At 70.7% G+C, this 24,365-nt stretch overlaps 2 protein-coding genes across 2 annotated transcripts; one reads left to right on the top strand and one right to left on the bottom strand.

Moving 5' to 3' along the window:
• Positions 1 to 7: 7 nt before the first annotated feature.
• GADD45GIP1 (GADD45G interacting protein 1) lies at positions 8 to 1,607 on the bottom strand. Its single transcript, XM_049810575.1, is given in 3 exon segments — positions 8 to 426; positions 1,080 to 1,546; positions 1,548 to 1,607. Coding segments are annotated over 3 exon segments (882 nt in total). The 3' UTR covers positions 8 to 71.
• Positions 1,608 to 4,145: 2,538 nt separating this feature from the next.
• NFIX (nuclear factor I X) lies at positions 4,146 to 23,964 on the top strand. Its single transcript, XM_049810785.1, is given in 11 exon segments — positions 4,146 to 4,345; positions 12,328 to 12,859; positions 16,148 to 16,210; positions 16,402 to 16,476; positions 16,680 to 16,800; positions 17,160 to 17,274; positions 17,276 to 17,294; positions 17,690 to 17,812; positions 18,193 to 18,359; positions 20,748 to 20,836; positions 21,901 to 23,964. Coding segments are annotated over 10 exon segments (1,314 nt in total). The 5' UTR covers positions 4,146 to 4,318; the 3' UTR covers positions 20,820 to 20,836; positions 21,901 to 23,964.
• The last annotated feature ends 401 nt before the right edge of the window (positions 23,965 to 24,365 follow it).

The raw sequence follows: 24,365 nt of genomic DNA, 5'->3' as shown, positions 1-24,365 counted from the left end.
TTCGGGGGAAGAGATTAAACGCAGAATTTTAAACCCATTTTAAATGTGGGTGTGATTTGGGGGGGGCAGGTTCAGGAGGAGACTGTCCCTGCACTCTGGGGGGTGGCTCCTGGAGGGGGACGGGAGGCGGCGGCAGCCTCAGCGGCAGCCATGGCACTACGGGCAGCCTCCTCCCGCTCCTGCCGCCGGCGGCGCTTCTCCTCCCGCCGCTGCTGCCGCTCCAGGTCCTGCAGCAGCGCTTGGGCCTGGGGGCTGCCACGGGTGGGGGTCCCAGGCCGGGGGGCCCCCCCCAGCCCTGCCTCGGCCAGCAGCCGCTGCCGCCGCTCCGCCTCCTGCTGTGCCCGCTCCCGCGCCTGTGCCCGCTCCTGCCGCCAGGCGCTTACCCGTGCCGGCATTGCCGCCAGGCTGCGGGCCACCAGCTGCTGCCTGGGGGGACAGAGGAGGGACACCCCCGCGATTGGGACACCCCCAGTCCCACCCCCCCAACCCTGCACTCTCCCAGTGCCTGCCGTTCTCCCCAGTGTCCCCCAAGGCACCATCCCAGTTCTCCCAGTGTACTCCCAGTGCCTGCCATTCTCCCCAGTGTCCCCCAAGGCACCATCCCAGTTCTCCCAGTGTACTCCCAATGCCCACCCAGACCTAGGCCCACTTCTCCCAGCACCTCGTGTACCCCCAGTCCCAGTTTCCACTGTTCTCCCCAGCCCCCATCCCAGTTCTCCCCCTGCCCTGTGCCTCTCCCAGCCTCCACCCCAGTTCTCCCACTGTACCTCCAATGCCTCCTCTGGCCTGATCCCGGTTTTCACCAGTTCTCCCCCACACCTTGTGCCACCCCCAGCCTCCATCCCAGTTCTCCCAGTGTACCTCCAATACCTCCCCCGACCTGATCCCAGTTCTCCCAGCTTTCACCAGTGTCTCCCCCAAAACCGGTCCCAGTTCTCCTAGTGCCTTGTGTATGCCCAGTCCCAGTGCCCGCTGTTCTCCCCAGCCCCCACCCCAGTCCTCCCAGTTTTCACCAGTGGCCCACCCCCGATCCCAGTTCTCCCAGTGCCCCCAGACCTGCCCCCGGCGCCCCGCCCCACCTCTCCTCACGCCGCCGCGCCTCCTCCCGCTCCCGCCGGTCCAGCGCCGCCTGCATCTCCGGCAGCGGCCGCTCCCACTCGCGCTCCTCCGCCTCCGCCGCCCGCAGCCGCTCGGGGTCCGGCCAGAGCCGCCAGGCCGGCACCCCCGCCGCCTCCCCCAGCCGCCCGAAGCGCCGCGCCGCCGCCCGCAGGTCCGCGGGGTCCGACGAGGCCAGGGCCGGGCCCCTGCGGCGCCGCAGCGGGGCCGCCCGGTAGGGCCGCGCCGGGGCCGGGACCGCGATCGCCAGCAAGGCCCGGGCCCGGCCCGGCGCCGCTGCCGCCAGCGCTCGCCCCAAGGGCGCCGCCATCTTGCGCAGGCGGCGGACGTGACGCACCGGAAGCGACTGAAGGCGCGGGCGGAAGCCGGGCCGGGAGGTGACGGGCGGGGGAGGAGCCGGGGGCGGGGGTGCGGCAGCCGGGGGTGGGGGGAACCCCAAAGGGGACGGGGCGCTCCGGTAGTGGGGATGGCTCGTAACGGGGAGATCTCATAGCGGGGGGGACCCCGTGGGCGTTGGGGGGCCCCCGAGGGGGGCCCTCCGTGGGGCGGGGGGCGGCGGGGACCCCAAAACGGCGCTGGTAAACGGGGGAGGAGGGGGGGGAAGTCCCCGCCGCGATGCTGCGAAACGGACGCCCCTCCCCCGTGTGGGGGGGCGGATTTGGGCTCGGCGCAGGTTCCCCTCCCCCCCCCCCCCCCAAACCTTTTCAGTCGCAGCCAAACCCCGGGGCGCGCTGCCAAGGGCTCGGCGGCGTTAACCCCTCCCTGCCCGCGGCCGGGCTCCCCGGCGCCCAGGGGCAGCCCCCGGACTCCTGGGTCCCCTGCCGGGGGGGGGGGGGGCGGGGGCGCGGGGGGGCCGTGCAGCCGGGTGACGGGAGAAGAGAGTGAGGGGCGCTGGGACGCCTGGGACCGCTCCCCGCGTGGGCCCCACGGGTGGGCCGGGGCCCCCGGACGCCCGGGTCCGCCCCCCCCCCCCCCCTCTGGCTGGAGCTGCCGGGGGCCGGGGCGGGGAGGGGGAGCCCCCTAATGGCTTCCAGGCCTCGGCAAGCTGGCGAAAATCCGCCGCTAACCAGAGACAAAAATCCCCCGAAATCACCCCAAAGCCTTCCCCGAGCCTCACCGGGTTGGGGGACTCAGGCGTCCGGACCCCCCCTCTGCCCCCACTGCAGCCGCCGGATCCCCCCACGCCAGCTGGAGAACCCAGGTGCCCGGGCTCCCGGCCCCCATCCCCACCGTGAACTCAGGGCCCCCCTAAACCCGGCCAAGGGGAGGGGCTGGAAACTGGCCCATTTTGGGGCAGTTTTGCCAGATTTTGGGGCCTCTGCAGTTCCTTCACTCCAGCCTTTGTCCTTCCCTGCCGCCGAGACCCCCCAGCCCCGGATTTACCCCCGGGGGGTGGCATTTCTCCACACCCAGGTTTTTCCTGTCCAGCCTCGGGGGGGTGTGGGGTGTGTGTGCAGCCCAGACCCCTGGGTCGCTCCCTGATGCCTGGGTCCCCACTCCACGTGTGTCCCCGGGGCTGGCAGGTGATGTGCTGTGGCATCAGTGCCTGTCCTGGCGTGTCGCAGCATGCCAGGGCATGTTGTTGCATGTTGTGGCATGTCAGAGCATGTCGCAGCATGTCAGGGTGCGTCATTGCATGTTACGGCGTGTCAGGGCATGTCATTGCGTGTGGCGGTGTGTGTGAATACTGTGTCCCCCGTTCCCCCCCATGCTCCGCTCCATCTGTGGGCCCAGCCGGTCGCGGCGGCACATCTGGTGCTGGCGGCCCCCGAGCAGCTGGTGGGGACTGGGGGGGGGGGGGGGCCTCGATGGTCCCTGTGCAATGCACGCTGGCTGCACATGCGTGTGCGTGGGGACACAGGGACTCGCACACGGTGGATGCCTGGGTCCCCCCTGGCCATGGGGGACACTGGGTGCCTGGATGCCTGGGACTACCCTGTCCCCAGGTCCCCCCCGCCATGCCTGGGGGGGCCGGGCAGGGCTGGGGGCTTTGTGCAGCTGCGTCCTCCCGTGTCCCCCACAGGATGGCAGTGCTCCCCCCTCTGTGGCAGCGGCCCAGCATGGGGGAGGGCCACAGCTGTGCCCACCCTCCCCTCCCCCAACCGCGGGGGGACCCAGGCGAGTGGGGGGGGGGGGGGAATCCTGAGACCTTCCCCCTCCCCCCCCCCCCCAGTCCTGGGATCCCCTCACGGCCGTGGCTCCCCTGGGCCAGGGACACCCAGGGCACCCGGTGACCTCTGGGGTGCCTCAAAGCCGGGGTCCTTTGTGCCACCCCCGTCAGTGCTTCAGGCCGTGGCGGTGCCAGCGCCTCCGGCAGCGAAGGGGTGACAGTGGCGGTGGTGGCGGTGCCAGCGTTGGCACCGGGTGGTGACAGATGGCGGAGGGACTCGGCCGCAGCCGGAATGACAGATGAGGCTGCCACCGCCGCCGTCACCGCTACTGCCATTGCCACTGTCACTGTCACCCACACTGCCACAGCACTGTCACTGCCACTGTCACTCACACTGCCACAGCACTGTCAGTGCCACTGGCACTGGCACAGTCATGCACGGTCACCAGTGCTGGCTCTGTCATTGTCATGGCACTGTCACCGCCACAGCCACCACTGCCGGCACTGTGGGTGCCACCGCCGCTGTCACGGCAGGGTCACCGCGGCCGTCACCGGGCCGCGCTGCCTCTCTCCCGGCTGCCACCGCTGTCGCTGTCACTGTCACCGGCGGGGACCCGGAGCGGCTCCTGGGTCCTCTCGCCCGCCGGGGCCCTGTGGCTGCGGGTCCCCCCACCTGGGGGGGCGTGCAGGAACGGGGCCGCAGAGGGGGCAGGTGGGGGACCCGTGTCCCCACGACCCCTGTCCCCGGTTGTCCCCCGCGTGGTTCCCCCCCGTCCGTCCCGGCAGGGGCGGGGCCCATCCCGGCGGGGGCGTGTCCACAGGGATGGGGGCGTGTCCCGCGATAAAGGAGGCGGGACCCCGCTGCGTGTGGGCGGACCCAGGTCCGGCGGGGGCGGGGAGGGGGTGGGCCAGGGGGCGGGGCTTGGCGGGGGCGGGGCCGACTCGGCGCTTCCCGCGGCAAAAGTGCGGCGGGCGCCAACTTCGGGCAAACTTTCCCCGCGCGCTGCCGGCACCGGCACCCCCGGACCCGGGACCCCCGGCAACCCCGGACCCCCCTCCCCGCCATGCCCCGCCGCGGCTGACACCGCCGCCATGTACTCCCCGTACTGCCTCACCCAGGTACGGCCGGGAGCGGGGGGTCTGGTAACGGGGGGCGTACGGTATCGGCGGGTCCGTAAAGGGGGGTCTGATCCCGGCTTTGCTGCGCGCCGCGAACGGCTGCGCCAAATGGGGGTGCGACCCTTCCCCGGTTGTCGGTACCGGGCGGGCGGCGACTCCGCTTCCTCCGCCGGCGCCGGGGCCCCGGGTGAGCGCCGGGGCCGCTCCCGGTGCGCGGCTGCCGGCGGGGGGGGGGGGGGGATTGCTGGTCCGGTTCGGGGCTGCTGCCGCCTCAGGCCGGTGCCCGCGGCGCTGCTTCCCGGAGCGGCCCCAGCCGGGCCCCCGGTGCGGGGGGGTCCGGTTGTGCCCTGCCCGGTGGCGGCCCGGTGCAGGGGGACTCGGTCTGGAGTGGGGCTGCTCCCCGGGATCCCCCGGCCCGGTGTCACCGCGAAGCCCCTTCCTGCGGCGGGGGGAGACGTGGCAGGAGTCACCGACGGGGAAGTGGGGGGCGTTTGCCCCACGGGAGGTGTTGCCCATGGGCCCCCGCGGGACCGGGCAGTCGGGGCCCACGGGGTGTTTTGTGCCTGTGGGCACCGCCGGGACCGGCTGAATCCCGGCCCCGGGGGGGTGTGGCCCCGGGATGCATAGATGGGCAGCCTGGGGGCTCCGGGGGACCGGGCGAGGGTGAGGTCCCCGTGGGGGCACCAGGGCTGGGGTACGCCTCGTCTTGGGGGGGTTGTTGGGGTGTCGCGGGGGGCCGTGGGGAGGGGGGGGGTCGCTGCTGGGCGGCTGCGGGGGTCCGTGGGGACAGGGGGTCCGTGGGGAGGGGCGACGTCGGGCGCTCTGGGTGGGGGCACGTCTCGGGGGCTGTGGCACGGGGGTCCCTATGGGGGTCTCCCCCCCACCCCGGCTGTCCTGGGGTCTCCCCGGGGTCCTGCTGTGGTCGCTCAGGCGGCCCGGCCCCCCCCCCGCCGGGCGTTCTGCTCCCCCCCCCCCCCGCCGTTGCCCTTTTCTCCCGCTTTTCGGGGCGGTTTTGGCGGCCGGTTGCGTCTGGGCGGGCGGCCAGCGGCGCTTCTCGCAGCTTCGGCGCCCGCCCCGCACACGCGTGTGCACGCGCCAGCAACACGCCATTGCACATGCGTGTGCCCCTGCCTGCACACGCCAGCAACGCGCCTGTGAGCCAGCCTGCCCCTGCCAGCCCACAGGCGTGTGCTCCCTCCTGCACACACAATTGCACATGCATGTGCTCCGCATGCACACACATAGTCACATGTATGTGCTTGCTGGTGTGTGTGCACAATTGCACTCTGCACATGTGTGCATACCCGCAGTCTCACACGGTGTGCACACGTGCATGCACACACGTATGCACAGCAGCCTCACGGGCCCAATCCTGAGTGTGCCAAAGTGTTTCTGCGCGTGTGCACACTGGCACCGCACGCTCACATGCATGTGCTCCCTTCTCACCCCCCTTTCCCTTTTGAGCCGTTTCTGGGCGGTTTTGGGCTGGTGCCATCATCCCGCCCCCCCCTTCTCCCCCTCCCGCCCCGGCGCAGGGCCAGGCCCCCAGCACATGCAGGATCTGGCCGCTGTGCCCAGCCATGGGCATGGATGGCAGCACACATAGCGGCACCTATAGCGGCACGTATAGTGGCACGTATAGCAGCACGTATAGCGGCGGCTCCTGCCACTGGGCCCTGTGGCCAACCAGGCGTGGGCTGTACCTCATCTGCCACTGGCACAGCACCAGTCCCTGTCCCCTACAGTCCCTGCCCCTATAGCTGGTGTAACAGGCAGTGCCCACTCTCTATGTGCTGTAGCCTGCAGCCTCCGGGGTGAAACCCCTGCGGCGCCACGTGTGGCCCCAGCCCCCAGCAGGATGCAGCCTCCAGCCCAGCACTGGGTTCCAGTTGTCGGTGCTATGGCTGCTTGCTGGGCCAGTGTCCCCCCAGGCCCCCCCCAGCAGAGGGCTCCCGGCCACATGGAGCCGGACCCTGGGGGAGTAGCACAGCCTGGAAGCGTCGTGGGTTGCCCTCATCCTCACTGTCACGACATCACCGTTACTGTCAGCACCTGGTGACTCCTGGGGTGGAGCAGGGGTACCCACAGACCCCCCCAGCTGCACAAAATGCCCCTGTGGCCATTTCCTCTGCAAAGCACAGGGGAAAACACGTAGCCTTCCCTGTCCCTGCACAGCCCCACCATGCCTGCACAACTCCTGTGGGGGAAGGCAGCCCAACGTGCACCATGGGAGATGAAGGGGCTGCATGTCCCCAGCCCCTGTAGCCCCCACCCTGGGGGTGTGGGGTGATGGCCACAGCAACACGTACATCACCAACCCCTATAGCCGTGTAGTATAGGCGGGTGCAGTCCAGGGTGCTGTGCTTGGTGCCATGCCCGGTACAGGGTGCAGGGTGCAGCGCAAGACAGTGCTGTGGCCAGTGCAGGGTACGGCACAGAGCACAAGGTGCTGCTGACGGTGGGTTGCAATGTGCCGCACAATGTGGGTGCAATGTGCACATCACGGCACATAACATAACGCGCATTTGGGGGTTCAGTGCAGTCTGTGCTGGGGGGCACACTGTGCACGTGCCATGTACAGGACACATATGTGAGACGTATGTGATAGGCAGTGCACCGCACGCCCAGGGCAGCAGACCATAGCTGAGGGCGTGCTGCCAAGCAGGGTGCTGGGGCAGGACGTGGTGTCAGGGGAAGTCGTGTGGCGCAGGTTTGGGATGTGCCCCAGCGCCTGCGGCACGGCACAGCCCAACATGGCACGGCACTGCTGCGGGGCCTGTTGCCGCAGGCTGTGGCGGTGCCCATCGCCGCAGGGTACCCCCTCGGTGCCACGGGGTGTGCCCTGCACCCGCAGCTCTTAGGTTCGGCCCCGCTAGTGCCAGGACCTGCAGAAGGTGTGAGCTGCCTCGGGGGGCCGGGGGGGATGGAAGAGGCATGAAGTGCTCCAACACCCCCCAAACTGTGCCCCCTCCTTCCCCCCCCCCACCCCCCCAGCCAGCAGCCAGCCCTTCTGGCGCCTAGAGGGCCCAGTGAGGACCAAGGCGGTGCACGGGGCACCTATAGGCTGTAGGGGCTGGAGTGTGCAAAGGGCTGAAAGTGCCTGGCAGTGGGGTGGGGTTCACACATGTGTAACGGTGGGGATGTGCACACATATGTAATGGGGTGCAGGTATATGTGATGGGGAGAGAGGATGCGCATGTGCGTCACGGGGGCTGGGTGCATACATATGTAATGGGGTGCATGTGCATGTGCCATGCGTGCACCATGTGTGCGATACGTGTGCAGGCGATGTGCACACGTGGCAGCTGCGCCTGCACGCTCCGTGTGCGTCTCCCTGTGCAGCGTGTGTGCAACATGTGTGCACAGTGCCTCTGCATATGGGTGAACTCCCACACTGCCCGTGTTGCATCCCTGCGTGTACCAGGTGTGCAACACACATGTGCAAGGTGCAGTGCATGTGTGTGCATGCCTGTGCCAGTGTGTGAGGCATGTGCAAGGGCCCTCTGCCCCACGCGTGGCCGTGCGGGGCTGCGCCACTGGCTGATGCAATCGGTGCGGGGGAGGCACCCCCCCCCCCCCGCCACGTGCGAGGCCGTGCGAGGCCGTGCGAGGCGCCCGGGGCCGTGCGAGGCGGGGGTGGGCGACACGCGTGGGCGCCATGCCGGGGGGGGTGCATGTGCGTGGTGTGCGCTGCCTGCGCATGGTGTGTTCACGTGCCGTTGTGCCGCGTGTCTCTGCGGCACGCGTGCCGCCTGCGTGTGCAAGGAGCCATGTGTGTGGTGGGGCATATGTGTGCTGTGCAGGCCCCGCACACGCATGGCGAGATGTGTGTGTGTGCTTCGCTGTCTGTGCTGCCGCACCCCTGTGTTGCGGCACTCATGGCTCTGCTGATCCCCCTCCCTGCGTCCCCCCATGTCTCCCCCATATCCCCCAGCCGCGGGGCTGTGCTGGCAGCATCAATAATGGAGGAGCCCTTGGCCGGGCTAGGGGGGGCCTGAATTATTGATGGGCCACAAAAAGCTTTCTTGGACGCGGCAGCACCGCGGGGCCCCCCCCGGCCCGGCCTGGCAGGAGGCCACGGTGGGGGCCGGGATGCCTGGCCCGCTCTGGGGAGGGAGTGGGGTTGGAGGGGGTGGGGGGCAGCCCAAACGCCTGGGTCCCCTCCCCAGCTGGTAGGGGGAGGCACGCCCGGACGCCTGGGTCCACTGGTGCCAAACTGCATCGGCCCTGCGTGCTGCGGCACCGCCTCAAGCCACTGCGGCACATCCCTCCCCAGTGCCCGTGACCCCCCTGGCCCCCCAGCATGGCCCGGATGCCTGGGTCCCATCCCCAGCTCTGCTGTGTGGGGAAGGAGGGGGGGGCCCAGACGCCTGGGTTCCCCTCGAGCAGCCTGGATGCCTGGGTCCTCCACGTGGCTGCAGGCAGGGGAGCAGGCAGGCAGCTTCCTCTGCACAGCCCGGACGCCTGCGTCTGTCCTCCCCTGGACGCCTGGGTCCCCCCCGAATGCCTAGGTCCCCCCCGGATGCCTGAGTCCCCTGCCAGGACCATCCGGCACGTTCTCTCTCAGGCCGCCGGGATGCCTGGGTCCCAGCAGCTCCCGGCCTGGTGCTGGGGTCCCTTGTGGCTGCCCCCCCTCCCCTGCCCAGGGGTCCAGGATGCCCCTCGCTCGCCCCCCCCCCCCCCGGCCTCCCCCCCCCCCCCCCCCTCCGCACGGGAGGGTCTTGGCAGCGGCATCAGGGGCCGCCGGGGGGATTTTTGGCGGCAATTCCGGCTGTTTTGGGCTGTTTTCTCTCGCGGCGAAGCCGAGGGCCGGGGGGAGCTGGCAGCAGCACGGGAGGGCGGGCGCTGCCGGGGCGGGGGGGGGCTGAGGGGGGGGTGTTTTTTTTTTTTCTTCTTTTTTTCCCTCTTTTCTGTTTTTTCTGGGCTTTTCCCTCCTGATCCGGCGCCGCCCCCCCCCGCCGCCGCGCTGGCGCTTTGCCGGGCGCTCGCAGCTGCGGACGCGGCGACGTGGCTTCGCCCGAGACTGCGGCTCAATGCGGGGCCGGCACAGCCAATGGCAGCCTGGCGGCACTGGGGCCGGACCCCGCCTCAGCGCGGACCCTGGTGTCCGGGGGGGCACCCTGGCGTCCGGGAGGGGACCCTGGCCTCGGGCACGGACCCCGATGTCCAGGCAGACCCCGGTGGCCAAGGCTCTAGATCCTTCCATGCTAGTCCCAGCTTCCCCGCGGAAGGGCGGGGAGGGGACCCAGGCGTTTGGGAGGGGACCCAGGCGTTCGGGCGTACCCAGGCATCCAGGCAGCATGGGCCTGACCTGGCGGCTCTTTGTCTTCGCCAGGGCTGCCGGGGGCCCCAGGCGTTTGGGCCACCGACTCCCCCTCTGCCAGCCCGACTCACCCCAGTGCCCTCCCTGAGGGACAGAGGGGACCCAGGCATTCAGGAGGGGACCCAGGTGTCCAGGTGGACCCAGGCATCGGGGAGCCCTCCTCGTGCCCAAGCAGGTGCTGGCGGGCCCAGATGCCTGGGTCCTCTGCAGCCAGCTGGGAGGGGAGGGGGCTGTGGGGTGGAGGGGGCCCGGACGCCTGGGTCCCCCCCTGCCCCTGTGGGCGGCTCAGCCGGGAGTGCTTGTGAACGGAGCTGTCATGTGCAGCCACGACCCCTTGTGCAAATCATGACCCCTCGTGCAACCCCCCGGGGGGGGTGTGTGGCAGGACCCCCCGGGTGCCCCCTCTTCCCATGCCCCCCCCCCCCGTGCCAGTGCTGCTGCGTCCCATTTCATGGGTTTTGCAGAGCAAAAGAGGGCAGGAAGGAGGTGGGGGCCGGGAAGTGACACAGTATGTGCCCCCCCCCCCCCCCCCGCGGTGGTTTTAGGGCGAAAGCTGCGAGGTTTGGGGCTGGGGAGGTGCGCGGGCACCGATGCGCAGGAGCCTCCACCCGGCCCCGCTGACGAAACGCCCAAATTTTGTTTTTTTTTCTTTGCACAGAGGGAATTAATTACGGGGCGGGGGGGGTGGGGTGGGGGGTGTTGGCTCCAAGTGCCGCGTCGGGGATTTGGGGGCAGAAACGGAGGTTTTGGGCCGTTCCGCGCTGGGGCCGCCACAGGGCCAGGGAAAGCGGCCAAAATCCGGGGCCTTCCCCCTCTCGGGGTGTGTCGGGGGGGGCCGGACCCCCGGGACGGGCCCCTCGTGCACGCGCGGCCCCGGCGTCCTCGCTCGACCCCCTTGCGCGGGGCTTTGGCGGGAGGAGTGCGGCCGGGGGGGGGCACGGCTTCGGGTGCAGATCCCCGTGTTTTGGCGAAGCCCCCGGGACCGCGGGTGCGCCGGGGCTCTGCCCCGCTGGCCGCCTCGCACGGCCCTTGCACGGGGCTCGCGTTGCACACGCGTGGCGCACGCACGGTGCTCGCGGGGCACACGCGCAGCCCCGCCGTAGCGCGCCCGGTGCACGGCCGCCCGCACGCGCGCGGGCCCGCTCCGTCCCGCTGCCCCCGGCCCCCCCCCCCGCCCCGTGTCCCGGCCCCGGCCCCGAACTCCGCCGCCCCCCCCGGCCCCGCCCCCCCCGGCCTGGCCAATGGGGCGGCCGCTCCCCCCGCGCGCTGCGCCCCCATTGGCCACCGCCGCGCCGGTCCCGGTGCCAAAAGGGGCCGCGGCGGCTCCGCGCGCTCCGCGCCCGGCGGCGGCGGCGGCGGCGGCTGCGGCGGCTCCGCGGCGGCAGCGGGACCCCCGGACCGGGACCCCCTCCGACAGGGCCCCCCCCCCCCCCCCCCCCCCCCCCCCCGCGCCCCGGGACCCGCGCTGTCCCGGCGGCTGGGTCCCCTCCAGGTGACCGGGACCCCCGGTACCTGAGCCCCCCCGCAGTGTCCGCCCCCCGGACCCGCCCCCCCCCCCCCTCCGGTAGCCCCCGTTAACCCCTTCCCCCCCGGTAGCGCCCCCCGTCCCCGTCTGTCGCCCCCGGTTCCGCCCCGCCGGGGCCCGACTGGCAGCTGCCCACGGCCGGGATGAGCCGCCGCGATGGTACGGACGGGGATGGGACGGGATGGGACGGGACCCGCGGCTCCAGGGACGGGGACCGGGCACTGGTGGCGCTGGGGCCGGGGACCGACGGCACCAGCGAGCGGGGACAGGGGACGGGGACCGGTGGCGCTGGCAGCAGGGACCGGGGACAGGGGGTGGCACCGGGGACGGGGACTGATGGGGACAGGGATGGTGATCGGTGGCACCGGGGATGGGGCTGGCAGCGGAGACCGGCTCTGGGGATGGGGACTAGGCGGGCAGCTTGGGGATGTGCCCGAGGCAGCCGAGCCCCGACGGCAGCGGGAGCATCACCGGGAGCCAGATGGGGACAGACGGGGCCAGGGCTGTCGTGATACGGCGGACGGAGACGGGGCTGCACCGAGACGGGGGCCTGAGCGGGACTGGGACAGGGTCTGAATGGGGGTCCAGAGCTGAGCAAGGCCGGGGACATGGGGACACAGCAGCACCGCGGGGCCGTGCGGGGCTGGGAGCCGACTCATTGCTGGAGCCAGTTGGGCATCGGGAGTCCAGCACGTCCCCCCGGGCCGGGGCTGCCTTAGTCCCCTAGCCCCGCAGGGCCATTCCCAGGGCTGGATCTTGCAGCCCCAGCTCCCAGCGATGCCCGGGGCTGAGCTGAGCATCCCCAGGGGCTGGGATGGGGCCGTGTCTGGGGATGCTCTCCCTGTGCAGGATGGGGCCGTGCCTTGGGATGCTCTCCCTGCACAGGACTGGGGTGCCCTTGGGAGCCCCCTGCACAGGATGCAGCCGTGTCTGGGGATGCTCCCACTGCCCGGCATGGGCATCCGCCCAGGTGCTCCCTGTGCAGGATGGGGCCATGCCCAGGGATGCTCCCGGCTGTGTGGGATGGGGCCGTCCCCCCAGGAGCTCCCTGTGCAGGATGGAGGTCCCCCAGGAGCTGCCGGGGCCGTGGCCACCCCACGGCAGCCACCCCACTGACGCTGCCCTGCCCCACAGGATGAGTTCCACCCCTTCATCGAGGCGCTGCTGCCCCACGTCCGGGCCTTCTCCTACACCTGGTTCAACCTGCAGGCCCGCAAGCGCAAGTACTTCAAGAAGCACGAGAAGCGGATGTCGAAGGAGGAGGAGCGCGCCGTCAAGGACGAGCTGCTGGGCGAGAAGCCTGAGGTCAAGCAGAAGTGGGCCTCGCGCCTCCTGGCCAAGCTGCGCAAGGACATCCGGCCCGAGTGCCGCGAGGACTTCGTGCTCTCCGTCACCGGCAAGAAGGCGCCCTGCTGCGTCCTCTCCAACCCCGACCAGAAGGGCAAGATCCGCCGCATCGACTGCCTGCGCCAGGCCGACAAGGTCTGGCGCCTGGACCTGGTGATGGTCATCCTCTTCAAGGGCGTCCCCCTGGAGAGCACCGACGGTGAGCGCCTGGCCAAGGCGCCCCAGTGTGCCAGCCCCGGCCTCTGCGTCCAGCCCCACCACATTGGCGTCACCATCAAGGAGCTCGACCTCTACCTGGCCTACTTCGTCCACGCACCTGGTGAGTGCCACCGGCGGGGAGCATGGGGGGCTGAGCTGGCGCCGACGGCGCGGCCGGGGGGCGGTGGGAGCCACTGCGCGTGCCAGGACTGTGGGCTGAGGCTCCTGGCAGTGCCCCCCCCAGCTCCGGAGGGGCCCTGGGGCCACCGTCCCCCCTGCAATGTCCCTGGTGCACCCGCAGCCCCAGTGGGCGCCGGAGGGATCCTGCACTGGGGCTGGGCTGGGTCTGCGGCAGCCCTGGGGCTGGAGCAGTGTCAGTGGTTCTGTGCAGCTGCCCGGGGCCCCCCTTCCACCCGTGGCCCTCCCTGGCCCCCTCCCCATGCCCACCTGGGGTGGCCCTGGCCGGGGGTGCCGGCCCCCGCGTGCCTCGCACAAAGCCGCACCGTGTGCCAAAGCACGCGCCGCGTGCTGTGTGCCGCGTGCCAAGCCGTGTGCCATGCGCTGTGCCAGACTGTGCACCGTGAGCCGTGCACGGAGCCGTGCCGTGCACCGAGCTGGGCGCTGGACCAAGCCCTGAGCTGTGCTGTGCACCGGGGTCTGCACTGCACCGTGCACTGAGTGCTGAGCCACGCCATGCACCCAGCAGTGCCATACACTAAGCCCTGAGCCGTGCCATCCGCTGAGCTCTGCTGTGCACCGAGCTGTGCCGTGCCATGGGCCGGGCTCCCAGCAGATGCTTTTGCCCTGGCGGGGCTGTGGGCGTGCAACAGGCACCCGGCCCTCATGCCTGTGGGGCACCAGCAGCGCACACGTCTGTGTGCACTGAGCCAGTGTGGGGGGACACGCGTGCCTAGTGCCGCAGGGGCTGCAACGGGGACACGTGTGTATGGGGGCCACAGGGGCAGAGCCATGTGTGTGTGCGTGGGGGGACACACCCCAGCCTGGACACTTGGTCCCGTCTTCCCTGCTGGGGAGAGATGTAATTCTGGGGCTGGAGTGAGGGATTTTGGTACCAGCGCTTAGGGTCGGCTCCCAGATGCTTGGGTACTTGCTGGGGGGTGTGCCTGGATGCCTGGGTCCCTCATGTGCATTGGGGGATGAAGGAGGGGGCAGGTCTGGGATGTGTATCCTGCCCCCTGTCCCCCCCCACCCCCCCCCCCCCCACCCCGGACAACCCTCCAGACAAATTACCCCCCAGGCCCATGTGCCAAATCTGAGCATGACCGCGGGGGGGCCCTGCAGCCCCCCTCAGACACCCCCACCACCTCTGCTGCCCGGCTGGGGGGGGGGGCTCAAATCCCCAATGCAGCTTCTGCCCGGCGCCGCCAAAATGGCCCCGGTTGGCACCGTGCCCCCATGCGCGGCACGAGGCCCCGTGCGCGGCCCCGGCCCCTGGCCCCCCCGGCATCCCCCCTCGCCCCCCTGCCGGGGGCCCTTTGGCTGCTGCAGGCTGGGGGGGGGCGCAGTGCCAACCCCCCCCCCCCCCCCCCCCCCCGTGCGTAAGATGGCGGCGCTTGTTGGCACCCGAAACGCGCTGCGGCACCGCAGCCCCGCAGCGGGACCCTCCTGGGATGGGGACCCCCTCCATGCTGGGGACCCCCATACCATGGTGTGCCACCCCCCTGCAATAGCCCCACCCATGACAGGGACCCCCCCCATGCCATGGTGTGCCACACCCTCTGCAATAGCCCCCCCTATGCTAGGTACCCCCCGACCTGCCCCTGTTCTTGTCTTGCACACGCGTGTGCCCCGGGCCATGCTGGTGGTGCCACCCCCTGCCTGCCTTTTTGGGGGCACGCCTGGACACTGAGGTCCCTTTGCATGTCAGGGTATCCAGCTCCACGCTTTGGGGGGGGTCTATACGTGTCTCTCTGAGTTTGTGGGTGCCCGCAGGGGGACACGTAGGGTCTCTGGGGTCTCGAGGTGCAGGTGGAGCTATAGGGCTCTGTAGGCTCTATAGGGCTCCTCCAGGACCTCTGTGTGTCTGGGGGTCTGTGGGGCTCCAGGCAGGTCTATAGGGCCTGTCGGGCTGCAGGCAGCTGTAGGGGTCCCTGTGGGTTGCAGGATCCATAGGGGCTGCAGGGGGGCTGCGCGGGTGACGCACACAGTCGCTGCTGGCACCGCCCAAATGCCTGGGTCCCCTCCCGGATGCCTGAGTCCAGGGGACGCAGGTGCGGGGGGAGGGGGCCTGCGGGGGGGTTGGGGCGCAGCTGCCCAACAGCACCTGAACCCCCCTGCTGGGCCTGGGGACAGGGGGAGGCTGTGGGGCTGCTGTGGGGCTGGGGACCTGTAGGGACATGGGGACCCGCTGGGTCCAGCTCGGGGCTTGGGGGGGGGAAACTGAGGCACGGGGGGGGGGGCTGCGGGATGGGGGTCCCAAGAGCACCTGGGCCTCCCTGCTCCCAGGACCCAGCATCGGGGTGGGGTTGCGGGAGGAGGATCCAGGCGTCCAGGCGGGCGGCGGGGATGGGGTGGCACGTGCCTGCCACGCGACCCCCCTGCAGAGGTCGCGACCCGCCACGTGCCCTGCTGACCCCTGACTCCACGGGGTGACGCGGCGGGGGCCAAAACGGGGGAGCGGACCTGTCCTGCTGCCCCTCCCCGGCCTGGATGCCCCGGAGCCCAGGGACGGGGGGGTGAAGGGAGCCCTGGGGCCCCGTGGGGAGCTTGCGGGTGCTGGGGAGGACCCGGGCGTCGGGAATGGGGGGGGTGTGTGCAGGGGGGATGGGACACCCAGACGTCTGGGGTGGGGGTGCTGGGGAGACCCAGGTGTCCGGGGCAGATGGGGGTTGCCGCCGGGGGGGGGGGGGGTACCCAGCCGGACGGGGGGGGTACTGGGGGGGGACCCAGGCGTCCGGACGCCCCCCCACTCGGCGCAGACAATGGCTGCTTTGTTGGCGCTGCCCGTTGGCGGGGGGGCCAGCGCATTCCTGGCCCCCGGCCCGGCCCCACGGCGGCCCCCGGCCCCCCCCGGCCCAGCCCCCTGCCAGCCCTAGTCCCCCCCCCCCCCCCCCGGCCCCCTGCGGCTGCTGCATTCCCCCCCATCACCCGGCCAAGGAGCACCCGGAAGCCTGGGTCCCCTCGGGGGTGCTGGCACCCAGACGCCTGGGTCCTGTATGGAGCGGGGGACACCCGGACGCCTGGGTCCCGCAGAGGACGGGGGCTGTGGGCGCTGCCCGGGCGCAGCTGAGGTCCCAGCGGACATTCACCTCGAACGACCCTGCGGGAACAAGGGGCCCTTCAGTGCTGGGACCCAGGCGTCTGGGGCTGCCCCACCCCGAGGGCGGGACGGGGACCCCAGTGTCTGGGGGGACCCCGGCGTCCGGGCCTGACCCCATGTCTCCTGCAGACTCTGGACAATCCGACAGTTCAAACCCCCAGGGAGACGCGGACATCAAACCACTGCCCAACGGTGAGCCCCCGGTGCCTCCAGCACCACCCCCACGGTCCGCTGGGCCCTCCCAGTGCCACCCTCTGCAGCCCCCTCGTGCTCCCAGTGCCCCCCAGTGCCCTCTGTCCCCATGGTGACCTGGCCCTGTGTGCTCGTGTTCCCGGTCCCTGTGCCCCCCTAGCGCGGTGTCCCCCCATGTCCTGTCTCCCCAGGGCACCTGACCTTCCAGGACTGCTTTGTGACGTCGGGTGTCTGGAACGTGACGGAGCTGGTGAGGGTGTCCCAGAGTAAGTGGGGACATGGGGGGGTGGGGACATGGGGGGGACAGGGGCAGGGGGAGGGATGGGATGTGGGGGACAAGGGAACACAAGCGTGTTGTGGGAACGGGGGGAGGTGGGGGCGTGGGACATGGAGACATGGAGGACATGAGGGTGGCTCGGGGTGGGGGGGAGGTCCTGTGTGGGTCCTCCAAGTCCCCTGTGTCCCCCAGCCCCTGTGGCGACGGCGTCGGGCCCCAACTTCTCGCTGGCCGACCTGGAGAGCCCGGGGGGCTACTACAACATCAGCCCCGTCGCCCTCGGCCGCCGGCCCCTGGGGCCCCCAGCTGCGAGGTACCCCGGGACCCCATGTAACTCCACGGGATCCCCCATAACCCTTGGGACCCCTGTAACCCCCTTCCCCCCCCCCCCCACCCCGGGATCCCCCAATAACCCCGCTTGGCCCACCTGGAACCCTCCCTAACCACCCCAATAACCCCCCTGGGACGCCCCCAGGACCCCCATAACTCCCTGGGACCGCCATAAGCCCCTGGGATACCCTATACCCCCCCAAGCTGGGCACCCTCCAGGAGTCCCATACATCCCTGTGTCCCCAGTGTGGGGTGGTGCTCCAGTTCTTGGTGGGTGACACTGCTTGGGGGGGTGGGGGGGTGATGCCCCCATCCCCGGAGGTGACACACCTGTCCCCGCAGTGGCCCAAAGCGCCCCAAGGCGCTGGATGAGGGGGACCTGGAGGGTCCTGGGGACGACGTCTTCTACCCCGGGCCAGGGCGGTCCCCAGCCCCTGGCAGCAGCCAGGGGCCCTGGGGGGGGGGACGTTGACACCGGTGGGTGACATGGGAGGGGCATGTGGACATGGAGGGGGGTGACAAGGGGGACGTGGAGGGACACAGGGGGTTCCTTGGGGCGGATGTGGACATGGGTCGGTGACAAGAGGACATGGGGAGGGACGTTGCAGGGAGGGGGGGAACATGGGAGGTAAAGGGCAAAGGAGGGCTATGGGCATGCAGGGGCCTCGGGGTGGGGGGGCTATGGGGTGCAGGGGATCAGTGGGGGGCCGTGGGGGTTCCCTGAGAGCTGGGGGGGGGGGGCTGGTCTGTGCCAGGAGGCCTGGGGGGGACGCTGGGGTCTGGGAGACGTTTGGGGGTCCAGGGGGGTCCCCAGGGTGCTGTGGGGGGGTCCGGGATCCGGGTGCCCCCCCGACTCCCCCCGGCCCCCCCAGGCCCAGCGGCGCTGAAGAAGTCGGGGAAGTTGGATTTCTGCAGCGCCCTCTCGGGGCACGGAGCTGCCCCCCGCATGGCCTTTGGCCACCATCCCCTGCCTGTCCTAGCTGGCGTCCGCCCCGGTGAGACCCCACCCCCCCGGGACTCCCCTCTCCCCTGGGCACCCCCTGCCTTCCCTTGGGACCCCTGGCCCCCTGCACTGCCTCACCCCTCCAAACACCCTATGCCCCCCAGCTCCTTGGGATCCCCGGTCTGGAGGGGTCGGGTTGGCCCTGGACACCTGGGTCCCACCTGGGCACTGGTGGGTGAACACAGGGTGGGACTGGGGGTCCAGGCCTAGGCCGGGGTCGGGGGAGAGGGGCGACATGTCCCTGGCCACCTGGGTCCTGTCCCCATCCTCCCCCGAACGCCCGGGTCCTGGGAGGGCTTCGGACCCCGGGTCCCGCATCCCTGGACGTATGGGTCCCGCGGCTGCCCGTGCTGGCGCTGAGGGTCCCTGCAGGCAGCCCGCGGGCCACAGCCTCGGCGCTGCACTTCCCGTCGGGGTCCCTCCTGCCCCAGTCGAGCCCCTACTTCGCCCACCCCACCATCCGCTACCACCACGGGCAGGACTCGCTCAAGGACTTCGTCCAGTTCGTCTGCGCCGACGGCGCCGCCCAGGGCCCCCAGGTGGGATGGGGATGGGGACGGGGGACGCTGAGGGGATGGGGCGGGGGGGGCACAGGGGACGTAGGACACGGTGACGCGGGATGTGTGGATGCTGTGATGCTGCGGGGATGGGGCGGGGGGCACAGGGGATGTAGGGACACGGTGACGCGGGACATGTGGATGCAGTGATGCTGCGGGGACGCTGCCCCCCTCCCCGGCCCGACCCCGCGCTCGGGGCTCTGCGGGGCCGGGACCAGTGCGGGGCACTGGGACCAGTGCGGGGCCCCGCGTGGACGCTGGTCCCAGCGCCGCTCTCGAGGGACCGGAGCGGCGCCTGGTCTCCGCGGCAACGGCCGCCCTGGGGGCGGGGAATGTATGTAAATGAGGCACGGGAGGCGGGGCTTGTTTAGAGTAGTTCCCGGGAGATGGGGCTTTTAAGCAAATTAGGCCGGGGAGGCGGGGCCTGTGCAGGACAATTCCCTGGAGGTGTGACCTAGATGCAAATAAGGGCCAGGAGGTGGAGTCTGTATGCAAATGAGGCAGCAGAGGCGGTGCCGGAGTGCAAAGAGGTGGGGCTTTATGCAAATATGGTTACAGGGGCGTGGCCGGCATGCAAATACAGCACAGGGGGCGGAGCTTGTATGCAAACGAGACCCGCCAGCCGTGCGGCTGCCGCGGAGGGGCCAGGAGGGGAGTGACGGGAACCCCCACGCTGGGGACCCCCCCCACCCTGGGGACCCCCCCCACGCACCCCTGTGCAAGGCTTCCCCCCCCCCCCCCCCGTGCAATGACCCCCGTGTCCCCCGTGCCACCCTGTGCTGCTGCCCCCTCCGTGCCACTCCACCATCCCCACGCCCCCGCCCTGGGGGTCCCGGGGGTCCCTGGGTGCCGGGTGCCCGTCACCGTGTTCTCGTTGCAGCCGTGCGGGGCGCAGGGCCGGGCCGGGGGGGCTGCGGGGGCCCCCCTGGCCCGGCCCTTGCCCCTGCCCCCGCCGGAGCCCAAAGCCCCCAGCGGCCCCCAGGGCGGAGCGCCCGCGGCACCCCGTAAGTCCCCGCCACCTGCGCCCCACTGCGCCCCACTGCACCCCACTGCACCCGCAGCCGGGACCTGGGCCATGGGGGGGCAGGAAGCGGTGCAGGGGGTGCAGCAATGGGGTGGGGGGGGGGTATGCAGTGCTGGGGTGCAAAGAGTGCAGCAGTAGTGTGCGGGAGGGTGGAGCAGTGGGGTGCAGCAGTGGGGCGCAGGGGGTGGAGCAGTGGGGTGCAGTGGTACAGCGATGGGGTGCAGCAGTGGGGTGCGGGGGTGCACAGTAGTGGGGTGCAGCTGTGCAACGCAAGGGGGTGTGGAGCAGTGGGGTGCAGGGGTGCACAGCAGCGGGGTGCAGTGGGCTGCAGGTGCCGGGCAGGGACCTCGGGGGCCGGTGGCACGAGTTGGCAGCAGTGGCCCTGGGACAATCCGGCAGTGGCACAGGCAGGCACAGGATGGCACCGGTGACACGGGTGGCACCAAGGTGACCCCAGCGGTGGGGGGGGGGGGGAAATGAGGCGCAGCAGGTGACAGGGGGTGACGGGGCTGGCACGGGGGGGTGACACGAGGTGACAGGGTGGCCCAGCCTGGCCCGGCTGCCCGTGCATCATCACCTTCTCCGCATCGTCATCGCTGTCACCGTCCCCCGTCACCGTCCCCTGACCCCGGGCACGTCCGCTCCGTCCCCGCCGGCGCCTCATCCACCCCATTTTCAGTTCGTTTTTCCCCTTCTCCATTTTTTCCCCCTTTTTACCCCATTTTCGGTGGGGGGGTTGGTCGGGAAGGAGGGGGGGGGGGGACAGGATGCCTGGGTCCCTTGTGCTGCCAGGGGGCCCAGGGCCTGGACCCCTGGGTCCCCTGCAGGGGCAGGGGGGCACCCAGATTGTTTGAACTGTCCTTCTCCTGGCTCCATCCTCAGGGGAGATGGGGGGGGAGGAAGGGGGGTTGGGGGAGGTCCCCACAGGTAAGTACTGATGGTGGGGGGGCCTCACATGGGAGGGGGTCTTGGTGCTCTGCAACCGGCATGGGGCACCCTGGGTGCATGAGCACTCCCATACAGTGGGGGGGCACACACGTGTAGGTGTGTGGGCACGCACATGGCCCTGGATGCACATGCACGTGATCGTGCATGCACGGCCTCACACGCTCACCCGCGCTGTTGCACGCTCGCATGCGCGTGTGCAGCCACCCCCAGCTCCTTACACCCGCGGGGGCACGTTTCCCCCCGGCTCCACTCACGTGGGTGCTTTCGCACGCTCGCGTGGACATGCACTTGCCACAGCGCTGGGGGCCTCTGCGCACCCGCAACACGCCTCACCCGCCCGCCCGCACCGCGTGTCGCACGCACCCGTGCGGGCCGGGCTGAGCCCGCTTTCCCCGCAGCATTCGCAGCGTCAGGCGCCGCCGCTGCCCCCCGCCTTGTCGGCCTCGGACCCCGCGACGGCAACTTTCTGACCCTCCCCCAGCAGCAGGTAGGGCCCCCGGACACCCGTGTTCCCCACCCCACCCCCAGCTCCTGCTCCTGGGTCCCCTCCTGCATGCCTGGGTGCCCTGGCCGGGCACACCCGAACGCCTGGGTCCTCACCTGCCCCTCCCTCCAAGGGCTAATTAGGTGGTTAATGAGCGGGGCCCAGGTCACCGCTCCCCACACCACCCCCTGCCCCGCCCCTGCTGCCAAACTGGGAGGCACTGGGGGGACTGGGCCCCCCCCATCATGTCTGACCCGTCTGGTTGCCCAGAGCAACGAGACATAATGTCATTGCCAGGCCCTGCCGGGAACAATGGTGGGGCGGAGCCCTGCCCCCAGTGTCACCATGGCAACCCTGTGCCCCAAAACCCCCCCCCCCCCATCACCGTGGCACTGCTGTGGCACCACGGGCTGGGGGTCGTGACCCCCAGCAGGGCGCCCCATTGGCCCCCAGCACCATGGCACGACGCCCGATTGGCTGCCTGCCCTGTGGCGCCGGCCCCGGATTGGCTGGCGCTGGAGCAGGCCACGGTGCCGGCCTGGAGCCAATGGGCTGGGGGAGGGGGGAGGGGGGCAGGGCTGGCAGCCAATGGGGGGCCTCGGCAGGCCAGCCAGGTGGTGCCTGATTGGCTGGCACCGGCAGGCAGGAGGGGGAGGAGCCAGCAGCTGATTGGCTGGCACCAGCAGGCCTTGGCAGGCTGCGGGCGCTGCGGCGGGCAGGCGTGCCCTGATTGGCCGGACACGGTGGTGCGGTGGCTGGGCTGCCAATGGCGTGCCAGCACCTCGCCCAGTTTGGCACACGAGTATGGGTGGGGCACCTGGACGCCTGGGTCCCCCGGACACCGGGTCCGCCATGTGCTGGGTGTTGAGGCCGGTGCCTAGAGTGGGGGCACCGCCCAGACGCCTGGGTCCCCGTACCCCTGCTGGGACCCGACCTCCGCCCTTCACTCCACCCCTCCCCTGTCCCAGCCCTGGGGACCACTGGGGGGGGGGGGGGGAGGGTGCTGGAGGGACGCAGCGGGGCCGGGGGGTCCCCCACCACTGCCGCTGACCCTCGTCTCTCCCCAGTCCTGGTTCCTCTGACGCTGCCCCCGGACGAGGAGAAACCGCCCGGAAAAAGGAGAAAAAAAGACAAAAAAAAGCCGCAGCCCCCCGGCCCCCCCGGCCCCCCCCCCCGCCGCCGTCCGCCCCCGGGGGGGCCCCAACCCCCCCCCGACGTGGATGAGGGTTCGGCCTCTCTGATGTGTCCCCGCCCCGGGATCCCCCAACCCCCCCACCTCCAACCCCCCATACTCCCCCGGCACAAACAGGGTCAACCCGGGCCCCCGGGGGTGTTTGGGCCCCCCCCGCCCCAGCCGCAATTCAGGGGGGGACGGGGCCCCTGGGGGAGCACACGCGTGTGCATTCACACCACACCTGCACACACCTGCGCGTGCATGCAACATGTTTGCACACACCCGTGTACACGTGTGCACGCCTGGCACCGTGTGGTCACACTACACATGCACATGCGTTGGCACCCCCCCCCATGCTGTGCGCACCGTCACACGTGTGCACCCCCCACCCCCGCACATGCTTGTGCCCTGGTCACCAGCACTCGCACACGCACCGCACATGTGTGTGCTGGGGAGCCCCCTTGCTGCAGGCCAGCGAGCGGGGCCGGGGGGGCCCGAAACACCCTGAATCCCCCGAAACACCTCTCCCCTCCCCGGCTTTGGGGTCCCCCCGACCCTCCTCCCCCAGCTCATTTTTTTAATTAAGTGCAATTACCCCCGGGCGAGGCCCCCCCCCCCCCCCCCTTGGGGTCAAACTCCCACGTTTCGGGGTCCAACCCCGCTTGGGGTCAAACCCCCCTCCCCCCCGAGTTTGGGGTCAAACCCCCCCGCCTCTGTTTTGGGTCAGACCCCCCCATCTGGGGCCCATCCCCCTTTTGGGGTTAACCCACCCCTTTTTGGTCCAATCTCTCCATTTGGGGTCAAACCACCCCACTGTGGGTCCCTCTCCCTCTCTGGGGTTGAACCTCCCCACGTTTAGGGTCAACCCCCCCCCCCCCCCATTTGATGCCCACCCCCAGAGTGACACCCCCCCCTTGGGGTCAGACTTACCATTCTGGGGTCAACCCCCCCCTTTCCGGGCCCCCCCCCCCCCAGCTCTCCAAGTGCTTTTTTTGGGGGACCCCCCCCCCCCAATTTTCCCTGATTTTGCCCATTGGGGTTCCCCCCCTGGCAATTTTGTGTTTTTTATTATTGTTTTTTGGGTAGTTTTGCTCCAGCCCCGCATTCTGGGGGTCACCGGGGGCCCCAATTCCTGACATGGGGCCCATGACAGGGGGGGGCAGCTGGGGGTGGGATTTGGGGGCATTTTGCTCATTTTGGGGTTTTCTGCACCTTTGGCTGATTTTGGTGTTGGGGGGGGTGGGATGGGGCCCCCCCACCTTGGGGCAGTTTGGGGGGGGTCCAGCCCCCCCAGCCCCCGGGTTTTGGGGTCAGATGGACCAAAATTGCATTTGCCTTAGACCCCCCCCGTGTGCCTTCCCCCCCCCCAATGGGCCCCCCAAAATGGGGACAATCATTAGGGCCCCCGTTTTGGGGACCCCCACTCTGGGGTGAACCCCCTTCTTTGTGGCCCCCTCCCTCGGGTTTTTGGGACCCCCCGGGACCCCCACCAGCAGTGCCCCCCCCGGGAAACAGGCCCCCCCCCCAATTTTTGGGCTCCCCCCATTTTGGGGCCCCTGTTGGGGCCCCCCACCAGCAATGGGGCCCCCAACATTTGGGGTCCCCCCACCAGCAATGGGCCCCTCCCTGGGCAGTGGGAACTCCCACCCCCAGTTCTGGGTACCCCGATTTCGGGACCCCCGTGTCCCCCCCAAGCCCTGGGTGGGGGGTTGCGATGTTGGGGGGGCGTCGCTCTCGGGGCCCCCCACACCAGCGTTGCACATTTGGGGACCCCCTGGTCGCCCCTCACCCCCGCACGTGGTAGTGACGTCATTTCCCGTTGGGGTGGGTCGGCCCCTCCCCCCAGACCGAGGAGAAAAGGAAAAAACCCCCAGAGGCGCCGCCCGCGAGCGGGAAGGAGGAAAAATCCGCGGAAAAGGGGCAAAAAGATTAAAAAAAAAGGAAATAAAGTGTCGTACCCGCCCGCCCCGCCTCAGCCTGGGGGGGGGGGGGGGGTCGTGGGGGGGCAACAGCTGCGGCCCCCAGACGGTCCCCACGGCAACGGAGACCCCGTAGCAACGGGGTGCCCACGGTGATGGGTTCGCCATAGCGACCGTACCCACGGCGACGGGGTCCCCGTAGGGCTGGTCCCCTCACCGGGGGGGAGCGGTGTGGGCGCCGGGGTCCTCTGCCCGCGGGGGAGCAGCGGAGCTCCGTCCTCCTCCCGGGACGGAGTGGGGGAGTCCTACGGGGCGGGGGACACGGACACCCCGGCAGCAGTCCCCTTCCCGGCCCGGCCGGGGCAGCTCCAAAACAGGCCGATTTCTCCCCATTCCGCGCTGGGGAGGGGGGGGCAGGAGGGACCCAGGTCTACGAGCC

The sequence above is a fragment of the Accipiter gentilis genome, chromosome 9 (assembly GCF_929443795.1).
Source record: "Accipiter gentilis chromosome 9, bAccGen1.1, whole genome shotgun sequence".
In the NCBI taxonomy this organism is placed as follows: domain Eukaryota; kingdom Metazoa; phylum Chordata; class Aves; order Accipitriformes; family Accipitridae; genus Astur; species Astur gentilis.
The sequence above is the reverse complement of the archived record's forward strand: the minus strand, read 5'-3'. Positions and strand labels throughout refer to the sequence as shown.